The sequence below is a fragment of the Punica granatum genome, chromosome 2 (genome assembly GCF_007655135.1).
Source record: "Punica granatum isolate Tunisia-2019 chromosome 2, ASM765513v2, whole genome shotgun sequence".
Lineage (NCBI taxonomy): Eukaryota > Viridiplantae > Streptophyta > Magnoliopsida > Myrtales > Lythraceae > Punica > Punica granatum.
The window spans coordinates 43,085,601-43,110,222 of NC_045128.1; the positions used below are offsets into that span (position 1 = coordinate 43,085,601).

Sequence of the window (24,622 nt, forward strand, 5' to 3'; positions counted from 1 at the left end):
ATTTTGGGAGATCAAGTGTTAGATCATATTTTTCATCTCAACAAGTGTATTTTTCGAAATTCGAACTTAAATTTTTCTCTTTAAGAACGTCGGAGTTGTTTACCACTCAATCAATACTTTATTAATTGAATTGGTCGTGATGTATTGAATTTTCGGATATAAAGAGTATATATATATATATATATATATATATATATAAAGTCCTTAATCTAATTAGGAGGGCCCGAGTTGGTCGGAGCACATAAGAAATTAAAAATTAAAAAGAAAAGGTAAAAAAAATTATGCATTTCTTAATTAAAATTTTCAAACATTAATTTTTGCAAAAAAAAAAAAAAACACCTGTCGTAGTGTGTAGGCACGCCTGAGAATCTGAGATCCGGTCGTCAATTCATAGTAGCTGGATACACGTGGCAACGATTGGTCTGTCAAAGCTGGAGCGGTGGAATGGGTTGGGTTGCAGCATATAGCTGCCCTGCCCTGCCCTGCCCTGCCCCCAGACTGGAATTGGATGATGCATGAAGTGCGCCACGTTGCCTGTTCTTTTCGGTTCCAACCTTTGCTTTGTAATCTCTCTCTCTCTCTCTCTCTCTGGTTTTCAATCATTCTTCTTCTGCTTCTGTCTCGTCCGGCCATTCCCTGCAATCAATCCGATTCTCCTCCATTCCATTCCATTCCATCGCTGTTTAGAGAGAGACAGAGAGAGATTCAGCTGATTCCACTCACGTAAGCATTTCTATAGATCATCAGATTCGGATCATCGCTGTCCGGTTCTTTCCACGCGGCCGCAACCGTTTACTGGAGCTGCAATCCGAGACATTCCGGCGGGAGATCCGTCGCCATTACATTTGTTTCCTTTGTCTCTTGGAATTTGTTATCCAGCTCGCTGAATCTTTCGTCATTCGACTTCCTTTCACCCTGGCCGATCCTCTTTGAATAAGTTTTTGCTCGCTGGGATGCGCCGATTGGTTTCCTGGTGAGTGTCTCCCTCTCCCCGTATGCTCTCTCGACCGGTTATCTCAGCCTTTGATACGTATAATATTTTCTCGCTTGTTTGTTTGTTTTAAAACCTGTCGTGCATTTGTCGGAAACACACTGGACGGATGTAACAGCTTATAACATGATATGTGATCCTGATGCAATCGTTTTCGTTGTGTCTAGTGAAATATGGAAATGCTGATCTTCTTATTTGATGATCAATTGCTTATATCAGCCTTCCAGCTTTCTAGTTTCGGACTTAGTTTCTTGATCAGAAAGAACCTCCGTTCAAATGCGTGTTCTTTCGTATGTATATATTGCTTCTTTATCCTCCAAATCCCGATTTGAGTAGTTACCATATGTTGGCATTTCATTCGCAAGGACTTGTCATGGAAAAACAGGCACATTAATATTTGCTGGCATTATTAGGCTTTGGCTATCCTGAACTGATGCAAAGTCGATCTCTTGCCTTCTTCAGATGTTGTCATCAATCTGGCAGATTGTGGGCCCAGGCCAATTAACAGACTTAGATCTAATGAAAATGTTGATAAAAGAAAAGGAGGACAGGATTGCACAAAGAATACCTACAACGATTCAATAGGAAAAACTTCAGATCTTTATGATCAATTATTTGTCTTTCCCAACTCAGTATGATGAATGTTCAGAAGATTGACATCATCCGTGAGAAGTTGTGTTTTTTGTAATCTTGGATCTTGTAATTTCCAGTTTTCTACATATAAGAGGAATGAATAGACTTTTTCATCTCAGAGAAAGGAAATTGACGGTTAATTTGGTACTTTTTAACTGTAGGAGTAAAATCTCCTGCAATTGTGCTACATGATCGTATTATTAATTACTCCTAACATGTTTTTCAGCAGCTGATCTGATTCTAATACGGGTATTTGTTATTGTCTTTGTAAATGTGCGTTTTGATGTGATTCATATGACTGTTGAAATTAAGTAATGTTGATTGTTGCTATCCGAATTATGTACAGGACATTTACCTATTAACAGACAAAAAAAAAGAGGCTGACCCAAGTAACGGTTATTGTTGGGGTTACCGATATTTAAAAAGCTTCAAGATGATGGTAGATACAGGTGCATCGGAAAAACCAGATCCTGCGGTTGTCTTCATGATGGAGAAAGAGGAAGATATTAGTTTCGCCAGCGGAGGTTGGAAGAGGTGCCTGTTTTTTAACTCCAGATGCAACTTATGAGATCATTACTGTCTTTCCTACTTGTCAGCATAAATCTTCGTAATTTGTCCTTTTAGCAGAGAACTGGACGGGAGAATATTAAAAAAAGCTGAAACTGTTTCATTCTCTTAGCTTAACTACCTTTCCTCCTTTTGAGTTTTTTCTCCTTTTCCTTTGCAATAACTGCGTCCAGTAGATATGTTTCTTTTTGTCAAAGCACCCTGTTTTGACTGTGTAACTGAATGAACAAGATTCCCTGTTTGCCCATATCACATATGCTAACACATGTTCCCTCTGATTGACAGCGATGATGGAAGATTAAGCTGCGGATATTCAAGTTTCAGGGGAAAGAGGGTGACGATGGAGGATTTTTATGATATTAAGACATCCACAATAGATGGGAGGACAATATGCATGTTCGGAATATTTGACGGTCTGATTCTTTGTCTTCAGCTCTCATCTTGAGATGATTTAGGTGATGTTACTTAATAGGATTGATGTAAAACATCAGATAGCAGAAGTTGCATTTGTTGTTGGAAGTGTCTAAAGTGGACAGCCTAGGTGTGAAAGGAACATTGGGTTGGTTGTATTTATATGGTAGGCCTTGATTATGTGATATCAACCTTCAGCGGGGAGGAATTTCAAGATATTGGGAAGTCAGTGATAGGCATTGAAGTCCATACTTCTGAAATTGCTGTGCTATTTATTTACTTGCTTTCATAGATATGGTTGTGCAGTAATTTTTTGCTTCTGTTTTGTATGTGCTTCAGCTGATTCTAATTGGGACTGTAGTAGGGTTGTTAGACCTTGTTTTAATTATAATGAACTTAAAGTCTGCTTTTGTACTCGGTTTCTTTTCTAAGTCATCATATTAAAGAGTAACTAATGTTAAATGCTAGTTACAATCTTATCCTGAAGCATGGTGATTAAGTACTATTTGTGTATCTGTACAGGTCATGGTGGTTCACGGGCCGCTGAGTATTTAAAGGAGCATTTGTTTGACAATCTCATGAAGCATCCACAATTTATGACAGATACAAAGTCAGCAATATGTGCGTTTCTTCACTGCCATACAATAATTCTATTCACCTAATGTCAGTATGCGGGACTATTGCAAATGATCATCACTATACTGTGTTGGATTCTACACGTGATAAATCTTAATAGATCTTCTATGATTTGATGGGCTTGAGTTAATTTTAGCTTGTGATGATATCCTTTTTGTGTGTATTGTCATTCAATGGTCTTTCTTGATTTGAATTTATGCTTGATTGCTGCAGGTGAGACATATCAAAAGACTGACGTTGATTTTTTGGGGTCAGAAAGAGATTCTTTGCGAGATGATGGCTCAACTGCATCAACTGCAGTGCTAGTTGGTAGCCACCTGTATGTTGCCAATGTGGGAGATTCAAGGACTGTGATATCTATAGCTGGAAAAGGTATTATCGGTATACGAGATTGTTTCCTGTTTCTAACCCCTGTTTATTTAAAGATATGCTGCAAACATGTCATGAAGAGAACTCGGAAATTTTTTAAAGCTCATGCTATTATCTTACATGGTAGTTGCAATTTCTTTTTTCCCCTGAACACATCTGGTAAATTCGATTCCTAATAGGTTGTGAATGCTATATTTCCCGAGATATCTGCTCCAGGCCTCTGCTTCTTTTTCATTTTTGGCTAATGATGGCCCATGGTTGGATGTCAGTTTTTGAAATGTGTTTCTGTATGTTCGTACGCAGCTATTCCTCTCTCCGAAGATCATAAGCCTAATAGAATTGATGAGCGCAAGAGAATAGAAAGTGCTGGGGGTGTTATTATGTGGGCAGGTAAGTCTGTGGATGTCGCCTTACAATCAATTCCTTACTGATTCTTCTGTACAAGAGACATAATACGCAATAGAATTGCTATAAATCTTCAACCTTCGATGTGTATATATACTGAGTCCTAGTCCGAAGAAACTTGAGCACTGAACGGTTGTCATGAACCTGCTATTCTAAGCGTCAAATTTCTCCTTTTATTTGTTCGTGCTGTTAACAGGGACATGGAGGGTTGGAGGTGTCTTGGCTATGTCTCGTGCTTTTGGGAACCGCATGCTAAAGCAATATGTTGTAGCAGAGCCCGAGATTCAGGTAAATATTTGATTGGTGATCTTGTGGGGAAGTCATATAGGCACATATGCAAATGTGTTTTTCCGGTCCTTCATGTCAGTAAACAAAACTACTTCACAAAATATCCAACAGTAATCTAATATGAGCCTCTTCTTCTTGTCCTTCCTCAAATACAAGATAGAAAAGTGTCGACATAATGCAGATATCATTGCTCGGGTTACCATCATGAATTAAATATTCAGTTTTGGTCTTATATGCCAGAAAAGGCTGAAGCCATTTATGTGTAATTTTTCAGGACCAAGAGGTCGATGAAGAACTCGAATTGGTCATTCTTGCAAGTGATGGATTATGGGACGTTGTACCTAACGAGGTAGTGAAGGCCAACTTCTCTGCTCTCTCCAAGTTTGTTCTTCACTATGCTTTAAAAGGCCATAAAGCCCTTTAATTCCTAAAAAGGGCAGTGGCCTATTTGATTTTCTTCTTTAGAAGTTTATTGACTGTCTAGAATGGCAATCTGCAGGACGCTGTCTCAATCGCCCGAGCAGAGGAGGAAGCCGAAGCAGCGTCTCGGAAGTTGACAGAAACCGCTTATACCCGGGGAAGCGCTGACAATATAACCTGCCTCGTGGTGAAGTTCCATCATGAGAAGAAAGTGCCCGTAGACCCAGTGGCTTCTCAAGACACCAAAGAGAAGGCTACAATTGAGTCGATGCGGGTTGACTGAAAAGAAGTGTTGTAGCTAAAAAGTTTTAATTTATCTTGAGGTAACATTAAGATCTGCGCGCATGCATGATTTGCTGGCTTGTACAGATCAATCGCCGAGGATTTGTCAATTTGTTTAATTTATTGGTTTTTGTTTTCTCTTTGTCATCTCCCGATGATAGTAGTTTGGACTTTAACATTTAATCCTCTGTCAAATGACGAGTGCACCTTTTCACGGAAGAACTTGGGATGCTTCACTTTCTAATAAGCAAGTGCGATTCAGTCCACCGTATCGGCTAATCGAACATGCTGATCCACAGAATGAAGCAAAAGCATTTCGTAGTCCGTCTCGACCATATCCCGGTCTGAGGTAGCTTCTGTGTGCTGTTTGATTTCGGACCTGAAAGTGCATTTTATTGTAGCCCGTTGTTAGGCCGGGCCCATGAGATGGTTGGGGTTGGATCCCGGGATTTTGCGTTGTTGACTAATTTAACTTGTTAAGGATTCCTGTGAATGTTTTTTTAATGACAAGATATCTGCTTCTAGGTTTCCTTTGGACCCGTAAAAGTACTTTGCAATGGATATTGATTTACGGAATCGAATAGGCTAACTGAACCAGGATAACCGGCAACTATCACGACACGGAACTCGTTCGACCATTTTCCTCGAGATGTGGTTAAAATTAGAAAGGGAAAAACTAAGCAAATGACACGCTCGAAAAGGACCATCAACTAATAAAACCAAACCAGACAAAAGAAAAGAAAATTGTTATTAATTTTTTTTTATTATATAAAATTGGCTTCCATGATTGTATGTGGTCTGTCAATGGTTTCAAAGTCATGAGATGTGGACAATAGCAGAAAATTATTCCGAAGCGCATAAATTATTAACGGCAGGTTTGACAAAACAAGAGAGATTCTTTCTTTGAAAAAGAAATGAGGGACAAGGAAAAGGAAAACAACATCGTGTTCTTCGCCGACGACATTCATGCAATTGCAGGGGAGACGAAGAGTTGCCTTAACGAAGACGGAGATTCCAATGAAGACATCTATTTATTATATATAATATATTCGTTGATTTATAAATTAAATTAATTAGTGCCCCCAACCAAGTCGTGCGACGACCTCGGGCGAAGTTTCTTGGTTAATTCTTTCATTTAATTGGGTCGGTCCTAGGAATCCTACGAGAAGGTCAATTTACAGACGCATATTTTATTATACATATATAAATGTTCGATGAGTGTACGTACATTTTGTGATTGCATTATGTTCATCGTTGTAGATCCGGCATGTGATGATCTCCGTTAATAAAAGTCCAAATCAATCAATTGAATTAACTGATATCGAATTTAAAGAGAGAAGCTAGTATAAAAAATAATGGTCTCATTCGATGCTCTAATTTTATGGAGAACCAGTACGTCCGTCCAGTCAGTCAAGGATTTGCCTCGAGGAGTGGAGATGGGAATGGCCATTAATGAACTCCCTCGTGTCTTTGTAGAGCAAAGACCAAAAAGCCAAAGTTGGATTCTGACATCCACCATTGACAAAACTTGTTCCTCACGATTTTTTTTTTAATTCATTATTCAATTCGGATTGAATTAATCTATTAAAAAAATAAAATTCTTCTAATATAAATTTTCTTCATTTACAATATTCGAATTCGAAATTTTACTTAAAAAGAACAAGTATTAAATCACACAAATCAATCCATATCCGTTTTATTACCTCTAATTAAGTGCTGCGAAACTTGTCCCCTGCAGCAGAAGTTATTATGGTTTGACTCGATTTGATTGGGATCTGCTTGGTTGCAATTACTGCATTAACACGGTTCCAATTTTCTTATTAAAAAAATTTCACACTCTAAACTTTCATCTTTCTTCTTTTATTTTTTATGACGAAAATAAGTTTGGTCTACCGTTGAAAAATGGAACGCACTTTGTTTGCAGGGACAGAGTTAGAAATTTCTATCTGTGTAAAACTATAATTAATGTACTATATGAAATTACATTTACTGTATAGGTAAATGACATAATATATATATATATATATATATATATATACACTTATTTAATTTAGCTTATTCGCTGCAACTTTCTTCCCTTCTGAAACGCTACCTTTAACAGCCGATTCCTTTCGACTGTCCGTTATATATACGCAAAGTAAACATTAGGTTCCATCACCCCCCCCCCCCCCCCCCAAAAAAAAAAAAAGAGTAATCTTCAGGTCATGAGCCTGATGAGTTGACCAATTACTCTACCCCGCTTCTTCCCCATATCTAACTCCTCCTTCATCCTCGTTGGTCCTTCCTTCGTAGTGCTCATTGTTATCGAACCCCTCTTAGACATCACATTCATCATCCAAGCGGGCAGTCTCCGGTCTCGTTCATTTTTTGAACTCATTTTTAAAGAACTCAAAAAAAATGCAAAAAGAGTATTTTCTAGTTATACAGTTTTTAAAAGAAAGAACAAACTTTTTTCTAAACATCTCAAAAGAAAAAAAAAAAAAAGTTCATCAAAAGCATTATAAAAGGAATAATAAAAGAACTATAAAAAATAAATCCAATTCTATTATTAGTTTTTGGTATTCTTAATATCACGTATATTTGATTTCCAATTATAAAGAATTGTGTGACCAAAAAAAGAGAGTAAAGATTAAGTTTTGATATTTTTAATATCACGTAGATTTGATTTCCAACTTATAAAAGTTTTTTTATGGCAAAAAAAATATAAGGTTTGCAAATAACAAAGAAGATATTATGTTTAAATTATCAAAGTTTCCTTTTACCATACTAATTCTAAGGTTTAAATGGCCAGTTGGAGGATTATTCTATCCTCGAAAAGGCCATTCATTAATAATCGACCTTGAAATTTTTAAACTTTAAAATGAAGATGTAAATTCTTTCATTCTTAACTAATTAAGTAGAGACACATTATAGTGGAAACATGTCAAATAATAAACATATTAATGGGCATTTATATATTTTAGGAAGCAAAATCTCTAATTTGATAATTTTATTGTATACATTAATTGAAAGGTCGAATATTAATATTTTCCAAAAGATATAGAAGCTAGATTAATTAATTAATTGATTGATTAATTAACTGCGAACGTGTTTATTTAACTCACTTGATAGTTTTTTCGATAAGACAAGAGGTGTCCCAACCTATTGATTGAGTCAGTTTGGATATTTAGTGCGACTAGAATTGATATAAGGCCATATATGGGACGTTTAATTTTTTTTTTCGGTTATAATGGGATGTTTGAAATTAAAATTTCGAATGTATATAGATATAAGAGAGATAAAATCCTCTCTAACAGTTTTTTGGCGGGAATCTCCATCTCCGCTTGTGATCATCATCGCTGGCAGAAATTGCAGACTTTTTCGATGAGAATCTTCGATTCACATTGGCCTGAATTGATTAGCTTTGATTCAGGTAAGCAAAAGATTCGACTAGAGAGGAATTGATTCACCGATTTGATGAGAATGGCGACTGTAGTGCTATTGGACGATGGGGGATCTATTGAATTGAGAGAGAAATCAGTTTGTGCACTTGGTGCATCGACTGATCATCGATCAATTAACAGTGCCAAGACGCCAGTACCTGAAAATTCAAGAAATGCGATTGCACCTACCTCGGAGTCAAAGGTTTTTCGAAGCTCCAGTGAATGGGCGACGAATTGTGAAGCCACCAAAGGCTATCATAGAGGAAGGTGAGGCTCGATGGAAGAATGCGTTAGTGGGAAGATTAGTAGGCAAGGCCATTAATCCCTGTCAGATCCACTCAACTGCAAACTACTTATGGGGCAGAAAGGGTCCGGTCACCGAGACAAGAAACCACATTCTTTTCACCTGCCCCTTTACAAAAAAGAATATGGGAGAGAGTTCTCAATATTGCAGGACAGCACAGGTGAAGAAACTCGATGGTCTGAAGGCAATCTGAAAGGCAATTCAATTTTATTGGCATTACTAAGACTAGCTTGGCAAGCCTACTTGTAGTGGATATGGAAAGCAAGAAATGAGAGAGTTTTTTCTGGAGTTGTGCCCATTTCAGAAGGGATTTGGTCCTCAATAAGACTCTCTGTGCAAGGGAGGTTGCTGGGAGCTGCAAGACTATGTAGGAAGGCACGAAACAATAATTACATAAGGTTTTTTGAGAAATGGGGTGTTGATTAGAATTTTTTCTTTGTTTCTCCTGTTGTACGGAACTGTGTCTCTACTCTGTAAAAATCCATGTTTGGCCATGTTTTGTTAAGTTGAATAAAGAACATCCTTTTCAAAGCCAAAAAAATAAAAATAAAGGAATGTCCTCGTAATGGTTCACATAAGTTCCCTCTTTAATCACAATTTTCTCTTATGGCAATCCCTTCAATTAGCTGATAATTCGGTTAGATACAAATTGTAAAAGGACCATGCATGGCATGTATGGAGAGAAGGCTGAAAATGACTATATTATTTGTCTTTTCTTATTTAAAAAGAATTCTTATTAAACTAAAAGGAAGTGGAAAATGCATCCCATTGTCCTGTTTCCCTTTGCTTTTTTTGGCTGGGCCCAGAGCAAGACAAGACTAGTCCTAGCAAATGAGCCATTGAATGTGGAAGATATTTCCCTGTTATTGAGATTGAGGCCATGTATAGATCGCGAGCTTTGCCCCCCCCCTCTATTAATATCCTGTATTCGGCAAAAATGAGGTCTCTCTTTGAAATTGAAACGTAACTGATATTTCTCATGCACTTTATCTACGTACTTTGAACCCCTACAATTATTGGTCTTTTGGCCAAAAAGAAACGTCGGTTATTTATGTTACTAATCCATATGCCAACTCTCTTTTGCTTGCTGTCAGTAGAATAATATATATATAGTTTCGATTGAGAGCAATGATCCATTGGGATAAACCGAAAGGAATGAGGAAACGGGATCCATGGCAACAACGAATCCTAGACCAACATATCGCGCTGTTCAAGCAAGCAGTTGATCAGTCCGACCAATTTGTACCAGTTGAATGCGTGGACCCTGTTGTCTAACAATATGTGATTTTAAAAGAATACTCAAATTGAATTACTCAGGACCCATTGAACTTTCGGATATTATGATGCACGCCAAAAAAGAAAAAGAAAAAGAAAAAAAGAGACAACCGTCCATCACAATCTTGAATCTTATCATGCGAATCGTTCCGGTACACGTAAAACTCACTGCCGTAAGTTATGGAAAACTGCAGCATTATTTTTAACTATGATCGCATCCAATTACATGGCCATCTATTTTATTTTAACTGTGCCTCATCCAATTACGTGATTATATGTGCATGCACTTTCAAAACAACCACCAATTACATGGGATCCACAACAATCTCCGACCCTACATGTATTACAGTTTTGAGATATGGTCTTATGCATTTAAACATGCTCAATCCAATCGCATGGTATAAAGTGTGTAGAGCTCATAGGCGTATTTAAAAAAAAGAAACGAAAGACTTTGTGGTGTTCTTATAAATATATACATACATATATATATATATATATATATAGACGAACGGATATTGATTTCATACATGATAACTGATCATCTCGCCATCACTTGATACAAATTGACAACATATAGAGGTAGTGGGACTTGAAAAGGAAATGGCAAATTAATGATGCATGCATACACGTACATCGAAACAATGGTGGATCACAAACGATATGTAATTGTTTGCGCGACTTAGTAGTCATATAAGGTATTCAACACGTAATGACACTTACCTCCATTTTCCAGATTTTCTAGAAAGCAAAATGCACAAGTCCACCTCGTGGGGTTTTCTTCATTTTATCTCAATGCGCCACTTGATGTATATGATGTAAAACCGCCTAATAATTTTTTATTGGCTCGTGAATTATATAATGGCATTTTAGTAAATTAAGAGCGAAGTGAGGGTCAGTTGGGGTCAAATATACCAACCAAGTTAATTTAATAGCTCCAAAAACCCCCCGAACTCTCCCCTCTCCCCTTCAATTATAAATACTCTCCGCCTTCCCTCACCCTTCCTTCCCCTCTTCTCTCTTCTCTCTCTCTCTCTCTCTCTCTCTCTAAGAATCAGCTTCGTCTCGTCAAAGCTCTCGCGGTTTTTTGAGTGCAGAGCGCCTCCAAGCAATCGAAGCCCTACCGCCGACGTACGTACGGAAGACCTAACCTGTAAGCTTCCTCCTCATCCTCTCTCTCTCTCTCTCTCTCTCTCTCTCTCTCTCTCTCTGTGTCTCGGTGCGCGCTGTTGATTGGTGATCTGCATTTCGTTCGTTAATCTCCATGTCCGTTTGATTTCAAGCTCTTTCCCGACTAGCTCATCAATTGCTCGTAAATTGATTCTATTCCGGTCGATGAGCTAGCTATTCATCATGTTTGCGCCCTAAGCTAGCGATCTCGATTTTCTCTCTCTTCGAATCGTTATATTTTTTTGGTTTATTTTCCATATTTCGGTTTTCTGCGGGAAATTATATTATAGGAAAAGAAAGAAAAGAAAAGGAAAATTTTCATTCATTGCCGCCCATTAATTTTGCCGAAAAGGACTTTGAGAGCAGTGCACCTCAGAAAACGAGAAGCGGTTGGGGTTCGTTTTGCCCTTTTAAGCGGGATCCCCGCGGCAAAAACATTACTAGAATTCCCCTCCCCTCCCCCCCCCCCCCCCCACACACACGGCCCCACCCACGCGATCTCCCCGCGCGTGTAATGCATGCGCGGTAGCTCGTGACGTGGAACGTGACGCTCACGAGCTTGTCAATGGTGCGTGGTCCTCCCCCGGAGAAAGGCCTGTATTTCTCCGGTGGTGGTGGTGGTGGTCGAGGGAATCTTTTTCTCGCTCTTCTCTTCTCGAATAGCGGGAGGAGAGTCGAGAGGCTTATGGTCGGTCGGCGATACACGTGTCCTGCCGAGGGCCCGCCAAGGGCCCCCGTTGACTGCACAGAGCGAGTCAGCAGTTCCTTCCCCGACCGAAAGAAAGCAAACCCCCCCACCCCCAGGGCCCCGCAGGCGAGCGACTCGTCCAGGATGTCGGTGGGATCCGCCACGTGTGCGGGTGGCCGGTGTGGGGTCCACCGACCAGTTTGTTTCAGTTATGAAAGTTAATGGGGCAGTTGTTCTGATGTGATGGGGCCCCCTCCCTCTCTCCTACGAAACGAGCCACTTTACTTTTGACGGGACTAAAAAGTACCTAAATATTTACTAAATCGAGGGATGATGTTGGGATTTATTAGCTTATCACTTATTAGAGGTTGAACCCGTGTTGCCCCCTGAGATTACGCATATTTTAAAAAATATATATTATTATCTTTAGTTTTCAAAATAATAATAACAAAAATATAGATAATTAGGAAAATATGTAATTTTATTTTATTATAGAGGTGAGAATATGTAAGGCGTGATACCGCATGTGCTGGCCATGATTATATTATCGTTTCATATTAATTTACATAAAATATTTATTGAATAATTGTCCATCAAAGGTTTATGTGTGTGTGTATACATATTATTCTTAAGGAAATATTTCATGTGGTTGTTGATGTTGATTAATATCTTAATTCTCCGCATCACAAATATCTCAACTAATATTCATTTTGACCTTATGCTTTGTTAGCTACCGTATAACTTGGTAGCTATTTAGCCATTTCATGCTTACAAGAAATTTCAAAGTAGTCCCTCGTGAAGAAAATATATAATAAACATTAGAATTTTCTATCTAATAACTCATATTCTCTCTACATACTCCAATATATAGTCGACATATCTTTTTTCAAGTCAAGTCAAGGGGTCTTGAAGAATTTTCACGCATAAAACTCGAGAATGGTTGTATAGCTTCTTTATAACTATCTTGACTATGAGTGCGACGATGTTCTGACATATATATCATTCATTTCCTCCTATGTATTTTTCAAATTAAGCTCAGGAGTTTGTTAGTCTACTACTCCTAGTCGGCACTTCCATCCAAGTTTCAGCCAACGAGGCTTAGATTTAGGTGGTGATTCACTTTGAACAATAATGTACTGCCATGTATTCACCTTATAAATCTATATATACTATGATCAATCAATCAACAATAATAATATTAGAAAATTGTCCTTCTTTTTGTCTCATAAAAATTATCGATCTCTTTTTCTTTTTCCCTTTTTTATTTTATCCATGATAATGTAGAGAAGCAATATATCTAGTCTATGTAGTAATTAAGTAAAGAAAAGCCAAACGGTTAATAGTTGAGAGTTAGTTTCTTAGAACTGGGGGATGGATGTAGACTTTTGCGTTTGTTTCTCCTATCTTTCTATCTATTTATCTTATCTATGTGTCTTGAAGTACTTTCCTGATCAACAATTCAGAGAGTGTCGAACTGTCAAAAAAACAAAACAAATTAAAAGAGAGAGAAATGGTTTCGTTGGTTTGGATGAAAACCGCGTGCAGTAGCAAAGACGCGTCGACGGTGCGACGATGGGATGGGACCCTTTTAATTTTGTCTTTTTTAAGATCTATATGGGGTTTTGTTGCTGAATGAAGCCCCCAATTCTCTCCTGACACGTAAACTTGTCTTCTGGCTGTTTGCTGTCATGTCCTACTCCTCTCTCTATCGATCTATTTAGGTCATGTTTGGATTTAAAATTTTTTTTCTATTTAATTCAACTCCACTTATATTTAATTGAACAATATAATTATTATTTTTCTTTTTTTTTTCAATTTTTTAATCATTCAATTCAATTTTTAATACTAAATTCTCTCAACTATTCATTACTTTTTCCACAATTTAACAACACAATCATTATTTTCTCTCGACTATTCATTGTTTTTCACACTTTTTCTCATAATTCAACAACACAATTATTACAAACAAATTAAAATCAAAACTCAACTCTACTCTAATACCAAACACAGTCTTATGGTTTGTTTGGTTTGCAAATGTGATTTTAAAATCACAACTTTAACCTAATTCTACCCCCAACAAAACAAAATAACTCATACAAAGTCAAAGAGTGGATCCCATCTATACTATTTTTTTTTCACAACAAAACAAAATAACTCATACAAAGTCAAAGGATATGCCTCATTTATACCACTCTTTTTTAATATCAAAATCTGATTTTAAAATTTTACTTTAAAATCAAACGCACCATTAGTGTTCCGTTCTCGCTCGACCCCACATCTTTCTTTCTGAATGTTTTTTTTTTAAGTTCATATATAATTACGACGATGATATAATGATACTAGATAAAGGAGGTCAACCTTTTAGAATTGATTAAAAACAAACTGGGTTGTCAATTTTTAGCCCCATAGGATAGGATCTACGTGTTCTTTTGCTACGTGCTCTCTCTCTCTCTCTCTTTTCTAGAAAAGGGGAAAAAGCTAGAATTTTTGTCCAAGGAGTGTTGATGTTGTGCCCTGTGGAATGAATGGAAGCACGAGAGAAGTGCTTAGTCCCTTCCTTAAAAGGGGCCTTCGATAGGACTCGATCGGTATCTCAAAAGCTTCCAGTTCTGGTCATCAGTCTTGAATGAAAAAGAAAAAAGAAAAGTTTTACTTTTTGATCGTGCGAGTTGATTTCAGGAATGTGCATGCTGCAGCTTTGAATTTTCGCACTTTTGCTTTCTTGTCTAGAGTGTGTTACGTTACATATATAGGTTATTATCCGATCCGTTCCAATTAATTCTCCATGCATGCCAATGACATGATGTCTTCTTCTTTTTAATTCTTCTCTGGTTCGGTATAACTGCGAATTACAGTTTCTGTCTCTATTTAATGGCAGGGAAAACTTGTTTCAATGGATCATATATCACCCATGCTCTGATCTCTGATCTATTATGGAGAAATTTTGTTTTTCTCTGCTTCCATGTCTCCGTTCCAAGAGGGAATTAATTAATAATGATAACATAATATTCTGTATAATAATAAAAAATATATATCATCATTTATATGTATATTGTCTGCATCGACTGAATCAGCTAGCTAGCCTTGTGACTATAGAAACCTAACTTGAAGCCAACATCTGATATGCACCCGTCCTACATGCAAAATGTTTATTCACCAAACTAACGGAGACTTTTCATGTATCAGTATAGTATAATATAATATAATATAGTTTTGTTTTCTAATTATGCAATTTTAATAAAATATTCACAAAAAAAATAAAAATAATCTTGAAAGTGACCTAGCTTTCTCTAACCCCAACATCAACTAATTCGCAACACCTGCGAAAAGCAAAAGAAGACAAAAAAAAAACACTGCTGTTTGGGTTCACATGCGTGCATGTCATTTGACAAAAAGTTTCTTTTTACCTCTGTGACTGGAACTTGACAGCGCACTTTATTTTGCTTTTTGTAAATTTCTTTGTCGTTTACTTTAGCAACTGTAACTTCTTACCATGGATCGCATCTGTCCAATATATACACACCTGGAGTATTATTTTAATGTATTCATTCATGATGCATTATGATGATGATGATCACGTATGTCATTCGCTTGCCTTTTGCATTTGTTTATTATGCATGTATAATTTGCATAAACTAGAAGTACGTCTATTGATTGATAGTTGGACGTTTACCCAGCATGCATGCACAAATAGGTCTTTTATTAGCTACTAGATAGATCAGTGGCTAATTTAATTTAATTTAATTAATTTGTTTGCGTGGTGAATCCTTATGCATGAAATGCGATATCGCCCCCCTTCGTAAGTTACCTGCACTTAGCACGTTAATTATCCCCAAAACATTAGAAACTCATGGACCGAAAAGCAAAGCAAACCGCACAAAAAAAAAAACAGAGAGAGAGACAAAAAACGTAGGGGAAATTTCGGCCCAGTACTGTGGGCTGAGTTTGATTGTCAGGCGTCTCCCCTCTTATATTCCTTTTTCCGCCTTCCCTTCTTCCCTTCTACGGTTGATACATATACATGTTTGTCATGCATATGTAGAATTTTTTTTTTTCTCAGTCTCGAGGGATGATTCTTTTAGTTTTAATGTTAAAAAAAAAAACAAGACACGAAACTTCAATAAAAAAAGAGAAAATCAAAGGAGGGAGTTCGTGAGTCATGCTAAAAAGGGGGGCGGGGTGGGGGTTTTGAGCTCGGGTGTGGGGTTTGGGACGGGCAAGAACTGTCGGCACGGCACGAGTTCCTCGTCAACTTGACTTTGGTTCAGTTGGTCCTCCTCGTGACCCTTTTTTTCCATTGCGTCTACCCTTCGCCCATCTCAACTCTACTGTCGTCCTTTCTCTTCTCCATCCCATCCTATAAGTTGAACTTAAAGACTCCGTCCCCTTTGCCTTCAAATATTTCCTACCCATATACATATATTAATGAAGAGCCTGCCTGACCATTTATTTTTATTTTTATTTTTATTGATTGATTGATTGCAGGGGAGCAATTTTTGGTTGGTGAATTAAGCAACTGCCCTATATTATCCAAGCGGTTGATTCGCCCGAGCAGAAATTAGTTATTCCAGATTACGACTCGACCAGTGAGTATAATCTTAAAGACTTTTAGAAATTAGTTGTTCTCCAATTGTCAGTTGCTATGGCGGCAGCTGGTGAAAATAAATTGTTGACTTGGCCTCCCCACCCATCCTACGTTACTTTATATTGATGAAATGGGCTGGACTACGTACGTGTATAGTTAGCCCAAATACTTAATGGGCTCGGCGAGCTTCCGGCCCAGCCCATTAGCTTTCCCGCTAAGACTCTGGTTTTTCTTGATTTGACTCGTACTCGTGCGTAGATGAAGGCCAACTTGGTGAAGATCCTTCAGGCAATGGGGCTCCAGAGAGTGCTCCTCCCCGAGCACAAGATGCGTTCCCTCTCCAGATCGAAAAACGTCGATAACAGCATCGACAGCGATTCTGCCTCAATGAAGACAGCGCTGTCCGTCGTCTTGGATGTTGACTCGAGTAATGAACCAGAGCCCTCGGAAGCAGCCTACCTATCATGGTTGGTAAGTCTCCCGCATAATATACAACATTCTTCTGACCAGGCTTAATTTGTGAAGTTCTTCTGGATTTGCTCAAGCATGGTGTGTATCGGATTTTTTTTGTTTGGTTTTTTTACGCTAGCACTGACGTTTGTTGCGACTTGACAAATTAACGTAGAAGGAGCACCCTTCAGCATTACGCTCGTTCGAACGGATGATGAAAGCAGCCAGGGGGAAGAGGATTGTCGTGTTTTTAGATTACGACGGGACCCTCTCCCCCATTGTAAATGACCCCGACCGTGCCTTAATGTCCGATGAGGTCGACACCAAGAGACTCCCCCGCTTGTTACTTTTTCCCTTCTTTCATTCATTGATGTCTCATTCCTTGCTAATGAAACCTATATATATTGTTTAACAAATTACAGATGCGAGCAGCTGTACGAGGAGTCGCAAAGTACTTCCCCACGGCTATTATCAGTGGGCGGAGTAGAGAAAAGGTAAAGATGAACGACTGGTTTCTATCCTCGTCTTTTCCCTTTCCCATCTGTTTGCAATTATATATATATATATATATATCCTAACCAACCGAACCTTTCTCTCTGTAACTTTGCAGGTAAAAGAATTTGTACAGTTACCGAACGTTTATTATGCGGGGAGCCATGGAATGGACATAATGGCTCCGCCGAACCCTGTGAAGAATTCTGATGGGAAAAGCCCTCCCGTTTCTCTTGATAAAAAGGTTAGTTAGCACGGCTCCCATTCTCTGTGGATCCAGGATGGATATATGTATATATATGATACTTTATTATTTTTAGAGAATTCAAGCCGAGACGATCTAATATGCACTGAAAGGATCTGATTTGGCAGGGAAATGAAGTTCTCTTCCAACCAGCCAAGAAGTTCTTGCCTGCAATTCGACAGGTTAGCTTATTATCTAACGATAATACACTGTAACGAGCAAGAGTTATTGATCTTGTTTGGCTCCCGCAGCATGATCCGAGTTAAATTATTCATCCTCTTAATTACAGATTTATGCGGAATTGGAGGAAAAGACTAGAAGAATACCAGGTGCAAGGTTAGAGGACAACAGATTTTGCATTTCCGTACATTTTCGACAGGTCAAGGAAGAGGTGAGAGCTTTTATGCTCCAGCCTACAATATCATATTATCAGTCCTAATTTCTGTTCTGTTGCTTGCTAGTATATTGACAAAGCAACCTCAATTCTCGGTATTTCCAGGATGTTAATATATTACGAGAAATGGTTAGATCTGTAATAGCGAAGTACCCGGATTTCCATTTAACCGGGGGAAAGAAGGTATGCAGTTTGATCTTTCCGATGATGCTATTTCCATTTTTACTTATTTTACTTTTCCTTCGTTATAACCGCAGTTTCATCTAATATGTGGCAGGTTATAGAAATTAGGCCATCTATAGAGTGGAACAAAGGCAACGCCTTGGAGTATTTGCTAGAGACACTCGGGTTCAAGGACTCGAGCGACGTCCTCCCTCTGTATATAGGAGATGATCGAACCGATGAGGATGCTTTCAAGGTGCTGTATGGTCATACTTGTCTTTTTCCCGCCCTGATTTGACTTCAAATTTGATTCTTCTCATGATAATAATAACAATATATAATGGGTTCAACTAACTTGGTCGACCGTAATTTCGAGAGCTGCAGGCCATAGAGAGGAGAGGGCAAGGTTACCCAATCATCGTATCAACGGTCCCGAAGGATACTAAGGCTCTGTACTCGCTCAGCGATCCATCAGAAGTGCTGACCTTTTTATCGCGTCTGGCTAGATGGAGAAGGGCCTCTTCTTGCAGCAGCAGGTCTTCGGCCCAGATATGGGGTCTAGGGGATTGACCGACCGACCGACCGACCGACAAGGGAAAAACAGGGAAATGAATCCTTTTTTTTTCTTTTTCTTCTTTTTTGGAGTAAGGAATGATTTTCTCATAAGTTGGGTTGTGGGGATTGAGAAATTTTACTATCTGAGCTTTCCTTACTGTGAATATGAAACTCCTCTACTCGTTTTATTAACTATGTGAATTATCATCAAAACCATAAAGTTTGTTCCTGTCTCGAGACAAGAAGACATGATTATTCTATCTGTAATGTTCTTGTATGACATGACATCCTCCTCCCCGAAATGACCAAAATTTCTACACTTTCGATCTATTCATCTACTTATCCCAGTCATCTCATTTCTGCTTCTGCTCCCATGGGATTTATCTATAATCCGGGTAATGGGAATTGGGTTGTGAGAGCTTCGACTCTTCGACGAAGGTCCGACAGGTTTTCCTTCAGAGGGAAGTCAGGAGAAGTGATATGCTTCATGAAGTCCTGGAGCTTCGATCCCTGAGCAGACTTCTTGGCTTCAAGAGTGATCTGTATGCCCTCGTGAATGAAGTCAGCTGTTGCCTTGAACTCTTTCTCAGAGAATTCACGGGTCGTCATTGCGGGCGATCCGATTCGAATGCCACCCGGCACCAGAGCACTCTTATCACCTTTTAGATTTAAAAATGAGAAATCACCAGAAGTGGTTAATTCACAGAAGAATGATGAAGAACAATACAAACACCACAAGATTGGATACTCTCTAACCTAGATCTCGTCTAAAAAAATGTTCCTATAGAACAGGGTCAATCACAACAATTGATAGCTACGGGTTCCTTGGTTACTTTCCCAGGCCCCACAACACAACTGTTTGTGATTGACTCTGCCTGGAAGAATTTTTCTCAGACTGGATGTACAAAAGAAACTCCCCATAAGACGGGCAATGGCTTGTAAGATTTACCAGGAACGGAATTCTTGTTGAGGGTGATAGACGCCATGTCGAGGATCTTCTCCACCCGAGCACCATCTAGACCCTATTCACGCATTATCGATATAGTAAGTAAACTTTTCTTAAGATGGATCTTTGTTAGTTATGTTACAGCGGAAGAAACTTACAATTGGCCTCAGATCTACAAGGACAAGGTGATTATCACTCCCTCCTGAGACCAGCGTGTACCCTAGCTCCATTAATCGGTCTGCCAGAGCTCTGGTATTAGAGACAACCTACAAAATAGAAACCAAGATTAGGAAATCATAAGGTTACAGTCAGATTGAGAAGCATGCTAGAATCACGAATGTAAACCCCTATACCTTGTTCTGATAGGCCTTAAACTGTGGTGACTGCACAAACTTTAAACAGACTGCAAGCCCCCCTATTGTGTGATTATGCGGACCACCCTGCATAGTAGAAGTTCACGTTACTCAGCACGATGTAAGTGTCAAAATAAAGAGCAAACTGTGTATAATAAACCAATGACTTTGGGAAGCGTCAAAACTAATTCAATGTCAGATTATTAGAAAGAGAAGATGCTGTAAAACCTGTAAGCCTGGAAAGACAGCATTGTTGATAGCGGATTCAAGATCAACTCCAAGAACTAGATCCTTCCTGAAAAAGATCATGCCACCTCTTGGCCCCCTCAATGACTAGAAAACATAAAATCAAGCCATCAAAAGACTTTAGTAGCTATCCGGCATGCAAAGTAACAATTTCTATTGACAGGCCATAAAGTTCATGAAAACTAGTTTTCCACCCATTTCAAGGCCATCGCTGTAAATTTCTATTCAACCACATTATGCAAGAATGCAAAGATCATAGATAACTAGAAGTCTAGAACCCAAAAAGCAGGGGGGGAATGAATCACCACCTTGTGTGTCGTAGTTGTAACGATATCACAGAACTCAAAGGGATCAGCAACCACGGAAGCAGCAACGAGCCCACTTATGTGAGCCATATCCATCATGAGAAATGCCCCGACAGCATCAGCAATCTTTCTCAATGACAAAAAATTATAATGAATTAGAAGACGCAATAGGAAGAAGAAGCTACAAAGGACCAAACATTTCAGTTAAGCAAATTGTAATAACATATTACCCTACCTTCCTCATGCGGGGATAGTCAAAATCACGAGGATATGCACTAGCACCAGCAATAATGAGTTTTGGTCTGAAGAGAATTGCTGTTTTCTCAAGCATCTCATAATCGACGAGGCCTGTTACAGATTTCATAACAGGTTAGCAGAAAGAATCTCGACGAATAATATTTAACTAAACAAAGATTACAGGAACAAGAGTAAGAGTGCATCACCAGTTGATTCATTGAGTCGGTAAGGCATGGACTCAAAATATATAGAGGTCCCAGAAACCCGCCGCTTAGGGGTCATGAACCCATGAGACAAGTGTCCCCCATGAGGTAAGTCCAAACCCTGTATTGATTAACAAGAAATTAATTAATAAAGATGTTGCTCTAACAAAAAATTCTAATGACAAAGTTGCCAGAATAAAGGTGGAGAAGATACCATTATACGGTCATGGGGATTTAACAATGCAGTGTAGACCTCGAAATTGGCAGGAGAACCAGATAATGGTTGAACATTCACACCCCACTTTTTCGAGTCCAAATGAAATGCTGCCAATGCCCTCTCCTGGCATAAGATCTCAAGCTCATCAATATACTCATTTCCACCATAGTACCTGAATCAAAACAAAAGGACCAAATTCGAATATCAGCTGGCTATCGTCAAAATGGGAGAAAAAGGAGTTTCAGAGGTCCGACCACTTGCCTTTTTCCAGGCAATCCTTCGGAGTACTTGTTTGTAAGGCATGACCCAACTGCCTCCATCACTGCCCGAGATGTGAAGTTCTCAGAGGCAATAAGCTCAAGGCTTTTAAATTGCCTATTCTTTTCCTTGTCAATTATGGCATGCACTTCGGGATCAGCTTCATTGAGGGCATCATCGATGAAGGTGTATCCATTGCCTGATTGAAGGAAGCAAGAAGCGATTGGTTCAGATAATAAATGTGGAATCTAATATTTCCCTAGCTAGCCTAGTCGATTATCAGTTAGTAGAAAGAACCCCAACTATTTAAAACAAAACGGCAAAACGCAAGATGATGTATTATAGCAACAAAAGATGCTTGGCAGGCAAGAACTGACCTTCCAGCTCAGCCACATGGAAAGAGACTGAAGAGGCTGCTTTGGCAATGACTAAACTTCCTCCAGTGGAGGAAGACTGAAGGGGTTTAACTGTACTGAGCTTAAATTGATCAGGGAATCCATTTATATTGAACCCTTTATAAGGGAGAGGTGATGCCTTGATCAATATGTGCTGTTGCAGAGAGCCTGTCACCACTGCTCCAATACAGGCCTGCATCTTCAGCTTCAACAGCTATATTTTTGCACAGTTCCTGCAACCCATTTCAATAGAATTTAGAACAAGCAGAGAATTTGGACTAATTGCACATCAATATCTGACCAAATTTTTTTAAATCAAAGATTGTCTCTTCGCAGAAAGACCAAAGAGAAAATAACATCACCACCACCCTTCATAATATACAATGAGAAACGTGAGAAATAAAATTCTATAAACTATGCAAGAATCAAGCAACTTTCCCGGAGCAGACGTACTTCCCTGGCCATCAGAAGCTACTAAATAATCTCTGAGGAAAAAAAAATCGAAATGTCGGCCCTTTGTGATCTCCTAATTTTAGTGAAGAAAGCACAAGGAGACTCTACTCGCACATTCCAAGGAAGCCACCGCTTTCTTGCACATTCAGATTTCAGAATTACATTTACAAGTAGAAACGATCTTCTCAGTGCAGTTTAACATGATCAGTTTTGCTTATTATATTTGCTAAATTAAGACTTTATCCTACTTCCTGAAAGCACAGACCACATATTCATCCGGGGGGAAAAAAAAAAAAAAAGCAGAGACCATATACCAGCTAAGGTCCAAGTCACGGACGGAGAACGTTGTCCCAAGTATATATACCTATATATACATAAAATCATGGGAGAACTAAACTTATCCTACAAGCACACATGTAGAACTAGGCCATCAGGAGCAGCAGACCTCTGTCTGCGGCAGCGGCAGGTCGAGAGGGAGTGAAGGAAAGAGGCGTCGAGGCCGTGAGGGAGGGACTGGAAGCAGGGAGCGGCTGCGGCAGCAACAGGCCGAGAGGGAGTGAGGGAACGAGGCGTCGAGACCGTGAGGGAGGGACACGGAGCAGGAGTGGCTGCGGCAGCAGCAGGCCGAGAGGGACCGAGGAAACGAGGCGTCGATGGAGTGAGGGAGGGAGTGAGGAAGGAAGCAGGGAACGGCAGCGGCCGCAGCAGATAGAGCACGAGTGAGGGAACGAGGCGTCGCCGGCGCGTCGAGGGCGTGAAGGAGGGAGCGGCGAGAGACTGAGAGGAGAAGAGAGACTGAGAGGAGAAGAGAGACTCAGTGACGAAGAGGAGACTAGTGGCACTGGTGTGGCGTGTGGGGCGCTAGGGCTCCGGCAACAAAAGGACCAAATTCACAATTTGATCCCTGAAAGATACGCTTCGCTTTAAATTGGTCCCTGAAAGATATTTGGTATACTAATTAGTCCCTCCATTTGGAACGTTAGTACAATTTGATCCTTCCATTCAAATTTTCATTTAGTCCCCGACGGATATTAATTATGTGACAGGTTATCGGCTAGCCTAGCCCGTTAAACGCCACATTGGCAATAGATACCCAAAATAACGTTGATTTAGATAACGAATTAATTTCTTTTCAAATAAAAAATATATTTTTTCTTTTGAAGGAGTAGATCGCACTAGACCATTGCATAGTACACACTCAGCACCACCATCCTTCTCCCCCTCAAGGGAGCTCGTTGCTGGAAGAGTGGTCGATCTACCCCCATTCCTCTCTCTCTCTCTCTCTCTCTCTCTCTCTCTCTCTCTTGGTCAGAATCCAAAGAAGGGGTAGAGCTCCATGGAGTTGTCCTGGCGAAGCTTGAGCTTCTAAACTCATGTGGGCGGTAGAGACCTTGGAGCTAGTCTCACGATTGGCTATGGTAGATAAGGAGGAAAGGGAAAAGGGATGACGAGGTGGCCGAGTTAAGGAGGAAGGGTTAAGGGAGGTCGATACCTCATCTTTCCATTTCGTTTTTTACCTTGGTGAGGGGCAATCGAACCGAACATAAATAGAGAGAGGGGGTGGTCGAGTTGGGTTGATCGGTACTTAGAGGAGATGCAGAATTCGTGCGGCTTTTCTTTATTGGAGAAGATAATTCACAGAGATGGAGAGCTTGTAGGACAGCGTTCGCCAGCCTATATTGATCTTGTTTTATATCCTCTTCGGTTCCATTCTCTCTCTCCCATTCTCTCTATCTCTCTCTACTATTTTTCATTTTTTTTAACGGGGGTTCAGATCAACTATGGCCCTCCCTCGAGCGATGTCGATGGATGCCTCTAAAGGCTCCGGCAACCCCACCCAGTTGGGTAGTCGCCGAGAGAGCCTACATCTGCCCCTCGTCCTTTATTCCTCTTTTGATGAACCAAAAGAGAGAGGGAGACGCCATGCAGATCGAGCCCTCCAGTCCCAAATTTATTTTTATTTTTTTAAAGTCACTAGTTGAGGGTAAAAAATGAAGTCGCTTTTGGGTGTCTTATAGCCAGTGAATTTCGTCATGGACTAGATAAAATTTTGACAGGACGACTAAGTGGTGCTAATATTTCAAACAGATGAACCAATTAGTATACAAAAATCTTTCAAGGACCAACTTGTTTCGAGGTGTATCTTTCAAGGACCAAATTGTGAATTTAGTCGCAACAAAAAGGGAAAGATAAATATTAAACTATAAATATTATAAATAATGTCTAAATCATTGCAGGTCAGCATGGGGCGGGCCAGGCCGAGATAGGT

The 24,622-nt window shown here is 39.4% G+C and overlaps 3 protein-coding genes across 3 annotated transcripts; 2 read left to right on the forward strand and 1 right to left on the reverse strand.

Moving 5' to 3' along the window:
- Positions 1-507: 507 nt before the first annotated feature.
- On the forward strand, positions 508-5,149 carry LOC116197376 (probable protein phosphatase 2C 76). The gene is made up of 9 exons (XM_031527513.1): positions 508-973; positions 1,971-2,158; positions 2,477-2,604; positions 3,125-3,223; positions 3,452-3,610; positions 3,911-3,997; positions 4,209-4,300; positions 4,575-4,649; positions 4,800-5,149. The coding sequence occupies exons 2-9, from the start codon at positions 2,058-2,060 to the stop codon at positions 5,001-5,003; spliced, it is 945 nt and encodes a 314-aa protein (XP_031383373.1). The 5' UTR covers positions 508-973; positions 1,971-2,057; the 3' UTR covers positions 5,004-5,149.
- Positions 5,150-10,989: 5,840 nt separating this feature from the next.
- LOC116194202 (probable trehalose-phosphate phosphatase 4) lies at positions 10,990-19,000 on the forward strand. Its single transcript, XM_031522953.1, has 11 exons — positions 10,990-11,153; positions 16,344-16,444; positions 16,702-16,914; positions 17,069-17,209; positions 17,316-17,387; positions 17,504-17,629; positions 17,758-17,811; positions 17,919-18,020; positions 18,129-18,206; positions 18,301-18,441; positions 18,570-19,000. Exons 3-11 carry the CDS (start codon positions 16,702-16,704, stop codon positions 18,753-18,755), a joined length of 1,113 nt encoding a protein of 370 aa, XP_031378813.1. The 5' UTR covers positions 10,990-11,153; positions 16,344-16,444; the 3' UTR covers positions 18,756-19,000.
- Positions 18,901-23,213, reverse strand: LOC116194200 (serine hydroxymethyltransferase 3, chloroplastic). Its single transcript, XM_031522951.1, has 12 exons — positions 22,799-23,213; positions 21,883-22,133; positions 21,509-21,704; positions 21,245-21,419; positions 21,034-21,151; positions 20,826-20,938; positions 20,594-20,716; positions 20,268-20,372; positions 20,040-20,126; positions 19,845-19,952; positions 19,690-19,762; positions 18,901-19,399 (listed from the first exon to the last, which is right to left on the reverse strand). Exons 2-12 carry the CDS (start codon positions 22,097-22,099, stop codon positions 19,125-19,127), a joined length of 1,590 nt encoding a protein of 529 aa, XP_031378811.1. The 5' UTR covers positions 22,100-22,133; positions 22,799-23,213; the 3' UTR covers positions 18,901-19,124.
- Positions 23,214-24,622: the final 1,409 nt, after the last annotated feature.

What these genes read in the sequence shown, in the direction of transcription:
- LOC116194202 (XM_031522953.1), top strand. Translation starts at nt 16,702, where the DNA reads ATGAAGGCCAACTTGGTGAAGATCCTTCAGGCAATGGGGCTCCAGAGA. An exon ending in GTGCCTTAATGTCCGATGAG is followed by an intron (nt 17,210 to 17,315) that starts GTCGACACCAAG and finishes AACAAATTACAG; the next exon opens with ATGCGAGCAGCTGTACGAGG. An exon ending in TTCGACAGGTCAAGGAAGAG is followed by an intron (nt 18,021 to 18,128) that starts GTGAGAGCTTTT and finishes CGGTATTTCCAG; the next exon opens with GATGTTAATATATTACGAGA.
- LOC116197376 (XM_031527513.1), top strand. Translation starts at nt 2,058, where the DNA reads ATGATGGTAGATACAGGTGCATCGGAAAAACCAGATCCTGCGGTTGTC. An exon ending in TAGCAGAGCCCGAGATTCAG is followed by an intron (nt 4,301 to 4,574) that starts GTAAATATTTGA and finishes GTAATTTTTCAG; the next exon opens with GACCAAGAGGTCGATGAAGA. An exon ending in GGGACGTTGTACCTAACGAG is followed by an intron (nt 4,650 to 4,799) that starts GTAGTGAAGGCC and finishes GGCAATCTGCAG; the next exon opens with GACGCTGTCTCAATCGCCCG.
- LOC116194200 (XM_031522951.1), bottom strand. Translation starts at nt 22,099, where the DNA reads ATGCAGGCCTGTATTGGAGCAGTGGTGACAGGCTCTCTGCAACAGCAC. An exon ending in CCGACTCAATGAATCAACTG is followed by an intron (nt 20,939 to 21,033) that starts GTGATGCACTCT and finishes AATCTGTAACAG; the next exon opens with GCCTCGTCGATTATGAGATG. An exon ending in TTGTAGATCTGAGGCCAATT is followed by an intron (nt 19,763 to 19,844) that starts GTAAGTTTCTTC and finishes ATGCGTGAATAG; the next exon opens with GGTCTAGATGGTGCTCGGGT.